The 10,686-nt window shown below is 37.9% G+C and overlaps 1 protein-coding gene across 1 annotated transcript; it reads right to left on the reverse strand.

The window, feature by feature from the left end:
- Positions 1 to 5,104: 5,104 nt before the first annotated feature.
- On the reverse strand, positions 5,105 to 9,595 carry il10ra (interleukin 10 receptor, alpha). Its single transcript, XM_063907329.1, has 7 exons — positions 9,336 to 9,595; positions 8,695 to 8,815; positions 8,338 to 8,507; positions 8,068 to 8,213; positions 7,737 to 7,905; positions 6,988 to 7,106; positions 5,105 to 6,831 (listed from the first exon to the last, which is right to left on the reverse strand). Exons 1-7 carry the CDS (start codon positions 9,421 to 9,423, stop codon positions 5,911 to 5,913), a joined length of 1,734 nt encoding a protein of 577 aa, XP_063763399.1. The 5' UTR covers positions 9,424 to 9,595; the 3' UTR covers positions 5,105 to 5,910.
- Between the last annotated feature and the right edge of the window lie 1,091 nt (positions 9,596 to 10,686).

The raw sequence follows: 10,686 nt of genomic DNA on the forward strand, positions 1-10,686 counted from the left end.
TGGCTTCATGTATTAGCAGCAGTTTATTTCCTCTGACATGGGAATAGATGTGAAGATAGAGGCCTTCGTAACTTAATAATCTATTATTGCCTTAATCACCCTCAAGAGGATCAATGACACCTCTACCTGAGATGCGATAGCCAGATGAAATTGTTTCCTCAAAATTGGAGCCAAAACCCTAAAGATTTACAGATTTGTTTCTTTGCTTTGAAATACCGCTCACCTCATGAACACAGAGACACGCATGCACAGACAAAGATTCACAAATCTATGAAAATTTGCATGTTGACAGAGTATTTATAGTTTGTGTTTCTCGTCTCAATTTCTACTGAGAGTTTGGTTTGGTTGAATTTGTTGACAACATTTTTCTAAGAATATGTTTGGGGCTGAGGGAATTAGCACTTTTATATAGACATATCTCAAAGATTCTCAATCGGGTTCAGGTCTGGATTCTCTGGTGGCTAATCCATGTGTGAAAATGATGTCTCATGCTCCCTGAACCACTCTTTGATCATCTTGAATCACAATTTGAGCCCGATGGATCCTGGCATTGTCATCTTGGAACATGCCCGTGCCATCAGGGAAGAAAATATCCATTGATGGAATAACCTGGTCATTCAGTTTATTCAGGTCAGCTGACCTCATTCTTTGGGCACATAACATTGCTGAACCTAGACCAGACCAACTGCAGCAACCCCAGATCATAGCACTGCCCCCTACAGTCGTGTGACCTTTGACCTTTTTTTTAATCTTCAAAACATTTTTCTTAAGTGTACCAACACTTTTTTTTAAGTCAGATGTTTTGGTACTTTTTTCAGTGCAGGTGTTTGTAAATATAATACACAAAGTATAGTGCGAGCGCTAAAGTATTTTCAACAATGATGATGAAGAAATGCAGTATCTCACTCATCCAATAGGAGTCCCCATGCACCACCAGATTAAGGTGTTATTAACCTGGCTGGCTACCTGGCTGTAAATGATGTCAAGAGGGAAAAAAGAAGCAGCCTCTTTCTTGAACTATCCTGAGGTACAAACCTAAGACACTGGATGTTGTGGCCAAGCTTTGATTTCTAAATAGCTGTCCATAAGGTTTACAAGTCCAGAATGTTCCAGTTTCCAGTCGTGTCCAAGTTTCCTGATGTATTTCAGTGAGACATTCATGCAAAAGGCAAGTGTTTTGTGGAAATTCATTAAACTACAAAGTATCAAAGTGCTTCTGAGAACCTTCCAGCAAAGGTTGCTATGCATTTGTGGCCATGTGAGAACAGGCCACACAATCTGCTTTGTTAAACATGTGTTGATAAAGAAAAGGGTGGAAGAAAGGCTGATGGACCAGTTTAAAGGAATGACTGGTATGAGGACATGGACAGGTAGACGTAGGCATAGAAAGAATACAAAAAGAGTACTCTGTTGTGACACAGCAAGACAAATCATTTAATGAAGACTGATGTAAAGTAAGTGAGAGACAGAGCTGACCTCTGAACGGACAGGAAGGACAATAGAAGAGAGACAAGAAATTACTTCGGCGATTCTGGCTTGTCAGCTATGGGAAATGGAGGTACGGTTTTAATTTCAAATATGTGATGCCCGCTAACACCTTTTTTAAATGCTGTTTGGTGATTCAGATACATCTTTCTCTTTAGGTTTATTTTACAATATTGTTGCTCTTGATTTCCAACATAAGCTAGTTATTTCATTTGTGTTCAGTGTTTTATGGGTTGCTTGTTGTTTTACATTTCTCACAGTCATACAGCTTAGCTTGTTACCTGCACATTACAAGCTCTGTAAAGGTAAAACAGTGAAAACAATTTAGAAGGTTAAGTAAGCCATAGTTCTGCATTTACTGCTGCTGATACTAATTCAGTTAAGAGAAATCAATAGGAAAATGTAATAAAAGTCTAAGCCTTTTACATCACTTGCCACCACTTGCTGAATTTCAGTTTCTTAAATCCCTGTATACTTTCCAAAGGCTGCTAAGGTGAATGAAGAGGCAGCATTTTCCCCAGAGATTGATTTCCTGATTAATATTCATTCATAATGAACTGATATTGATCCAATTAAGCTCAGGCAGCCAGGAAGACGACTATTTCAGTTGGTCATCATTTATGTTGCCCTGTAAAATTCAAAACAAACCTTTTTGTCATTGATTGGCTTGTTTATTGTTCTTCAGATGCTTGTAAGATTATGTGTGTTGATCTACGGCTATTATCTAATTCTCTAGCCTCTGTGTTTTCATTTGCAGCGAGCAGGGTAAACTCGACGGCAGTCGGGATTGCTGTCGGCTTTGCTATCCTGTTTGTCCTCTTCACCATTGCCATTGTGAAATTCTGCTGCAAGTACAAATGCACAAATTGCAAAAAATGCTGCAAGAAAAAGGGTGAGCAGAGCTTTACTAAGTCATCAATAAAATAATAATACTTTTGTTTTGTATTGGGGCGTGCAGATGTCTTTGTTTTTGTCTTCCCGGGTCAGAAAACATGTTGTTGGGCTTGTTACTCTGAATAATCCAAAGATCTTTGTGAACATTTGTCATAGAGTAGGAACTACTTTCTGGCTAAGAAATGTGTGCTGACTGTGGGGTCTAAGCTGTGTAGACGTTAAATGATTCCAGATTAAATGAAACAATGTCCAATATATGTTTCTCTGTTTTGGAATCAAGGCACAACTCTTTGTGGCCGGTATCTTAAAACCTGCATGAATAAAATAAAAACTTGATGATTTTTGGTATAACTGCCCTTTAAATACTTTTAAACGTGTATGGAAATATATTTTCTTTATGGTTTGCACTCGACAACATCACCCAAAACTAAAACTGCTCTATGATGATCCAAAATCAAGACTGCTATACTGTATCTGTCCTGCTTGTTATAAATCCACTCTCTATCTCCTTTATTTCTATAGAGCCGTCACTGAAGGACAAAGTGCTTAAGTAAGTAGATATTCCAAAACAAAGTTTTATTTCCTCATTTATATTTTCTTCATGGTTGCATGGGTAAACATGGCGTGTTTGATCTCTTTACCTACAGAAAAGTTGGTTTAAAGAAGTCTCCTCCACCCTTCTCCATCAGCAATGTCATAAAGTGATGTCGACATGCTGGCAGTTGTTTCTGGCATCCACCATGACAGAAGACTCTCCCAATGCCTGTCACTTTCCTTCGCATCATCTCGATGTTTTAACCTGAATACTGAGAAGGGATTTGTTTGATGTTATATACATAACTTTGTGTGATGTCAGGCTTTCGAATCATGCTACTACCTCTCGCCTAAGTTTGATTTTTGGTTGCATCCTGAATCATCAAAAGGGCATCCTTGTTTTTAAATGGAAAGAGGGGCGTATCATGCTACTGTGTATGCAACATTGTACCTCCATGTCATTTAAACATTATTGAGCAATTACGAGTTATGATTTATTTGGAAAATAAATTAAAACATTCAGTGAATGTCCTTGCAAAGTTTGTGTAAAGTTAACATGTTGTGGCTTCTCAGGTTCAAATTGGAGTATGTGTATAGTCACACACACAGACACATCAAAACATCAACTGCTTAACCACAGAAACCAGGCAGATCAGTTTCCTATAAGCTGTATGTGCCTTCCCTTACTGATTTACATGTTTACCTTCATCCTAATTTCGATAGTTGTTGAAACTCTCATAGTTTTACCTTCGTGAAATCAAAACATGTTTTTCTATCTGACGTGTTTTTCTGATATGAGCTTCCTACGATATGGAAGAAAAGGTCAACTTCTCTACTCCGTCACAACAAGTTATACATGCATAAAAGAACATTAATGGTTAGTAGTTTGCACATGTTATTTCAAAAATATTTTAAATTCAGGCTTCCTATTTAGCAAAACTTACATCAACTCCTTATAGTAATTTGTGATACAAATATTTCCTCAATCTTCTTTCCCTAATACATATCATGCTTCTTATCCACTCATTACAATTTAGGTTTCAACTTTAATTTCTGCTATGTGATGATGAATCCATTTTTGGTTAACTATAAGCAGCTGTGTGGGTTTGCAAAAAGTCATGTAAGTGTGGACACAATCTGCAATAACTCATGTAGAGCTCCTGGAAAGTCACTCGTGATTTGATTTGCAAATATTGATATGAGTGAGGCCAGGTGACAATGAATCCTTCGACTTATTGCTTGTGCTTGTTGGGGTCAGATTAGCTCACAGCGTTTGTCTGGAGTCAGTGTAAGTTCATTACAAAATGTATCTAAGATCTAAATAATTTGACAATGTCTTTATTAAATAAAGGAATTGTCCACTATTAACTCTGAGTGTGATGTGGACTTTCGACTTCTAAAAGAAACTTAAGTTGGTCCTGGCCAATTAGCTCATTGTGTCACTCTTTCCTGTAGAGGCACACTGCGTCAAAATGAAATTTAGGGAGTTTTGTGTTGAATTTAAATCAGCACACAGTTTAACTCCAGTATTCGAGAACTGGAGGCACTGGTGTAGTAGTGGCTTGACAAAAAGGGTCCCCCCCAAGGCCTCCTAACAGGTTAATCCAGCCAAACATTGACCACAATCGAACTATGATCTATTTGTTCATCATCAGTGGACATGTAGTGTAAAATCAGTAAACTGGGTTATTTGCAATTCTAAAAAGGATCCTTTCTTTCTCCGAACTGTTGAAAGGTTGTCTCACTTCCCCCTCAACTTAATGCCGCATGTCAAGAAGTATGTCACATGATTTTACCAGTACTGTGTGGGATCTGCTTTATCCCCATAAAGCAGCATTTAACTAAAGGGAGATGTAAAGATATTTTTTCACTTGAGTGTCTGAAATTTCAGCCCTGTTGACAATATTTGCTCTGTTCGCTGCCAATGTAGCACAGGAACTGAGTGGAAACCTGAAAGAGGAAAAGATTATTTCTTACTTGAAAAGTTTCAAAGCCAACACTCTAGTTCTTGTACAGAATTTGCATATGGGGATCCCATATAGAGCAGAGTGTATGTCATGTTTGTCTAACTATTTCCATCCTTTGTTTCAGGGTTTTCCTTGAGGTTCGATGATTCTTGCTTCATGAAATCAACTTCATGTGCTTCGGTATCTTGTATTGTATGAATGTGTGACAGTTACGAAACACTATAGGCAGAACATGTATTTAATTAACATGTAGAATAGGAGACACACATACTGACAGAAATACAAAATAAATAAACAATTTTGTTGAAAAAAAAAAAAGGAAGTAGCTCAGACACACTTTATGCCTATTGGCTTTGCATATTAATGTCACATGCTTCACATCTGTGATTAAAATGTCCTGCACATCATCGTAAATTATAGTAGGGAAATTGAACTCCTTTGTTTAGCACAAGATCATACTACTTTAAAGTGGCTTCCAAGTCATACACTTTGTCTAATACTTAAGTAGTGGTTAAAAAAAAAATATAGCATCTTTTAATGTTGGTTACCAACATAAAAGTGTAATTATTAGGTTGTCAGTCAGGGAGAGATCACAATGTCCAGAAGTGCGTAACTGTCAAACCGTTCCTCTGCGTTGCTGCCCGCACCAGTTTCACTTCCGGGATACACTATTTTAGTCAGTTTTAAATATATCGAGTCAGGGTTGAATAAAGTCTTTGTCAGTTGATTGTCTGCCTCTAAAAGCTGCTGAAACTGCAACTGACAGCTAACAGCTTGCAGCTGTGTGGTCTAACCTCAAGTTCCTGCCTAAGTTGAAAAACAACATGTTGCTTGCTTTGTTTCTCTCCTTACAGTTTTCCCCCTTTTCTATTCTCAAGTTTTTCCTCTCCCCCACAAAACAAACTAATGCTTCTTCTTATGAATAGAAAGTGTGTCATGGGCGAGAAGGGTGTGCATTGCTCCAGCATAGCACATGGACTTGTTGTCTCAGCATAATTTTATAAATAGCGTTGTTGCATTCCATGGCGTTTCACTCAGTCGTCAGCTGTACGTCACAGAGAGAGAGTGACACATTGTTCATATTGAAGTCCTGTACTTCGTCCACTGAGGAAAGCGGTAATAGAGTTGTTAGCAAAGGGAAAGTCTTCCCCATTTGTATTAAAGTTGTATCTAAATCATCCACTATAACAGTGTCCATTTGTGTTTTTTTGTGATATCTTGAAAATGTAAGCCCCCCTTTGTAAGAGTCCACAAAATTACATTTGTTGCTCACTTGTCCATGTTCAAAACACACAGCTCTGTATTGTTTGATGACTTCGGCTTCATAATGGCCTTGTTTATGGCACCAGGTGCACTGACCTGCTCCTGAGCAGATACACGATTGAGGCCCAGCCCTGTAACCTGTCACCACATCAGCCAAAACCAAGTCAGGTAGCATCTGTTTAAACACCTCCTGCTCATCACAGACATTAATCTGCACAGCACAGGGGCCCTGACCGCGATAATTACTCCCAGCCACCTTTAGAGACCCCCTGTCCTGTCCATCTAGGTTTATGGAAGATATATCCACCTGGCAGCCCAGCCCCACCCCACTATCCTCCCTCTTCCTAGTGTTGGTAACAGTCCTCTCATCCTGCAGGGGGTAATCTGCCTGACAGCTTGTGGAGCTCTCTGGTCCTCCCAAGCTGCCACAGCCACTGTCATCTTGTCTCATTGGAGGACTTCCCTCGTTGTTTGTTACAGAGTTGGACTCCATGCTGACTCCGCTGTCCATGCTAGTCCTCCTCTCCTCCTCTCCATCGTCCTCTGTTACCGTAACATGTGTCATCGGATCTTTGACACAGGTCTCTACTTCTGTTCTGTAGCTGGACAGGAACCATGCTTTGTCTGTAACAACCTCTACTGTCCCTTCTCGAACGGAAAGTGGAAGCCAGCCACTCACAGGGGATTTCTTGAGTGAAAAAGGAGAACACAGAAATTAGCTGTATTATTCGTTGTCAACTGAACAATTTCAGAACTGCTAATGTCAATGTGATGCAGGTAAAACTAATTCACTTGATGGTGTAACAGTTATTAATTCCAGTTTTCATTAATTAAATATACTTACCAATGCAGCAGGTGTTTTCTCTCGACCTTTGAGGTAGCACAAGAGGATGGTTACCATGATCGCAATGATGGCCAACACACCCAGAATCGATAAGGATGATACAGCAATTATGAACCACTCTGGAAGGTAAAAAACAGTACAGACTTTAAAAGGAGCAAGGGGTTTCCTTCTTTTCTCTATTATACATGGACGATTTCTTGCCAATTAAAATTTGAATTAGAACTTAGCAAACACTTAGTTTTGTCTACTACAAACACTGAGAATTGGGAAATAAAAAGGTGTGGTCAAAATGACATTTAGACATACAGTTTTACGAGGGGTTTTAGTGCAAAGGAGACATAACATGTTAGTTAAAGAGTTTAGAAGTGTAACATTTTTTTTGTTACATTCGGACAAAGCCACTCTCAATCCTGTTGACAAAATTTTGGCCGTGAAATTATATTGCCTGTGTGTATTCAAACTATTCCTTTTAAGAATTATTAAATGCGCAATTTTTAATCTAAGCATGATTTATAGATATTTTTTGGCAGTTGTGTGCCATACCTGTTTGCAGCAAGAGAGTTTGTTTTGTTTGTTGGCACAATTACACATTTTAATGGACAATGTTCTACTCCTTATTTCTATTTTATTTATCCCACCAGCATGAGTCTTAAGTGTTTTTGTTTTTTTAATTGGCAAACAAATCAAGTAACCACAATTGTAACTGTGATTGCTGTTCAATGTTGCTGTCTCTCAGCTTTGTTTCTCACCTTGCTCTGGTAGCAGCAGACACTGTTTTGGGGACACCCCGCTGCTGGGCAGAGCTCCAATGGCCTCGACCTTGATGCTGACACAGTACTCTCTCCCCCAGTGGAGGGATCTGAAAGTCTTAGTCCTCTGATCCTCAGCCACGTTATCGTCCAGGTATGCTGTGGTATTCTGTAAAGTGAAATGAAAATGACACGCAGGTCAAGGTATTGAACAATATCAACAACTTTTGAAAGTATAGCCTTGGATTTATAAGATTCAGATTTTTTAAATTGCATATACTTTATATTGACATGCAAAATGTTTCTCTTACTTCTATTTAACATATTTCACCTTTTTGTCTTGTCCTGTCTCCTCCAGGTACATGGTGTAGGTGACCCCATAAGGAAAGAGTTCTTTCAGAATGGGTTTTTGGTGAATATAAACTTTGATAGTGCTGGAAGTCGCCCACAAATTGAAGGAGGGTGGCTGCAGTTGACCTGTAGGAACAGAGAGGGGTAAGCAAACAACCCTATAGTGTGCTCAAACTGCCTAAACAAACCCAAATGCATGGTTTTAAAAATGGTATTATGATGTATCTGACAAACTGCCAACTACGCTTACCTGTATTTAGGAGGAATTTCTTATGTGTCCACAAAGACATGTTATCTCCTACAACCAGCTGAACTCTGACCTTATAGGAAGCGCGGTAGTCATGTATAAGGCTGCTTAGGTCACAGTTGGTTTCTTTGATCCCTGTGCAGCCAGCTACGATGGACCATTGCTCAGTGTACCTAAGGACAGAAAACATAATACGACAAAGGAGTAAATAAATTATTGAAAAAAATTTGGCATTTCATTAAAAGTCCATTTTTGCTTGTTAATTATTTAAGTCAAGTGAAGTGAATAGGTAAAGGAGTAAAGAATACAATTTTTATATTTAAAAATAGGACATTTGTGAGAAGAAAAAGTTAAACATACTTTGACATTTGTACATTGTAGTGGGGGTTTGGGGGAGCGTCCACAGGATGTTTCCAATGTACTTTAACCTCCCCTTCTGAAATGTTCACGATCACATTTTCAGGCTGAGGGAGGACCAGTCCTGCAAAAATTAAGTAAATGATAATGTATGTTCAGTGCTAATTTTAACATTTACATTTCAAAGCAAATACTGAAGCTTTATCTTTAGATAGAAGGGCGTGTTCATGAGGCGAAAGAGAAATCTGGTTGATAAAAATGCACATTGATCTTGCAAATCGTTTGTGGGATCTCAGATGATTTAACACAGGGTTTTCCATAAAAGGAACAGGGATTTACCCATTGCCACTGTACTGTAAGACTAATTTACCCAAGTGAAATAGGAACACTTCTGATAAATGTTTTATGTTATTCTCTTTTCCCTCCCTGATGCCTTCATTATGGAAACCTTATTGCGAAACATTTTTTTTAAAGGTTTCATTGTGACAGCTAAACATTTTCCCTCTCTGTATTTCATCTACGGTTTAACCATGACTGTTATAATTCTACAATAATGAAAAACCAAACCACTGTAAAACAAATAGAAATTAAACCTAATAAAAACAACTGATTTAAAATATTGTGTAATAAAAGTTTTGAATTACCTGACACAAGATTGAGGTATAAAATCAGGAAGACAAACATTTTGTTATCGTATATATCCATGTCTGGTAGCTGGAGAGTTATTATCATTGAGTCATAATCCACACTGGCAGCCAAAAAAGTCCACTATTCAAATCATCAGTGAAGCAAATCTGACTGTAGGAATGTCTTCCCTCCACAACAATGTGTGTTCAAATCTGTGTTGATAAATTAAAACAGAGCAGAAGCAGCAGCTCTTCTCTCACTGACCTGTTATAAGAAATAAAAAGATCACCAACAAAGGTCACTCCAGATATCTTCCTTTCTTACTCAACTCCCCTCCCACTCGGCTGATGAGCTTCCTGTTGTGACTACATCAGTGACGCTAGTTCATCTCTCTCAACTCTCCAACCAAATGTTTTCCTTCCGCTTTTGCACCTGCCCTTGTACACTGCTGTGAATTCACGGTTTACAGTGTATTGCTAATGAGGGCTGTCAAGATATCGCCACACAAAAACCCTCTGTTGGACTGGAACTTAGGGATTTCCCTTTTGCTTTTTGTAATTAAGGCAATAGTTTTGGTGCCTTTTTTATAAAGATATATTGGTTTTGTTTGTTTTCCACAATGAAAACAAATATGAATTCCCCAAAAGGAGCAGTAATTGTCTTCTTTTGTGTCTGTTCAGTTTTTGCGTAGAGCACATACATCTGTTTTTTGTCAGTGTCAGTAAATAGCAATGGTAGAGATTTCTTTGACAAGGATTTTAAATAAACGTTGGTTTAGGGGGATTTCAATAATTATGTTAAACAAGCAATGCAAGTAAAACATTTAAAGAACTTTATTGGTTTGTTACTTGATGATAAAAGCACCTAATAAAATCTTATTGTAACTCTATTAATTATTAATCTAGCTTGCATGAAATTAAGCAGGTACTTTGAATTACTTGCTTATATTTAGTGTTTGAAAATAAGTCGTATATGTATCTAAATGTTAACTATTGACATTAAAAAAGTCACAACATTTTAATAAATGTGGGTGGAAGATCTGTATCTCTATCTATATTGGTTTTCACAAACCACAGTCACCATAGAACAGTATCTCAAAATCTCAACTCTCAAACATACCAGCTTAGTTTTATTAGACTTTACAGGAAATGTGTGATAAAAATGTTACTGTGGGTGGATATAAAACCTAGGAGGGATCACTGGGGAGCAATTATTTGCCTAAGCACCATTATCTGAAAATGTTTCTTAGTCTATTAAGTACTTTCATTACATAGCATATTCATAAAGTGCAAATATTTAAAGAGGCCTGGAATTTTCAAACACATCGGGATTTTCCACCTGCATACAAAGGTACAAAAAAGTTAATAT

Source organism: Eleginops maclovinus, chromosome 18, assembly GCF_036324505.1.
Source record: "Eleginops maclovinus isolate JMC-PN-2008 ecotype Puerto Natales chromosome 18, JC_Emac_rtc_rv5, whole genome shotgun sequence".
In the NCBI taxonomy this organism is placed as follows: domain Eukaryota; kingdom Metazoa; phylum Chordata; class Actinopteri; order Perciformes; family Eleginopidae; genus Eleginops; species Eleginops maclovinus.

Coding starts and splice junctions, on each gene's coding strand:
- il10ra (XM_063907329.1), bottom strand. CDS start 9,423: ATGATAATAACTCTCCAGCTACCAGACATGGATATATACGATAACAAA. Junction 7,906..8,067: donor AGACAGGACAAGACAAAAAG/GTGAAATATGTT, acceptor TTCACTTTACAG/AATACCACAGCATACCTGGA. Junction 6,832..6,987: donor AGAAAACACCTGCTGCATTG/GTAAGTATATTT, acceptor TTTTCACTCAAG/AAATCCCCTGTGAGTGGCTG.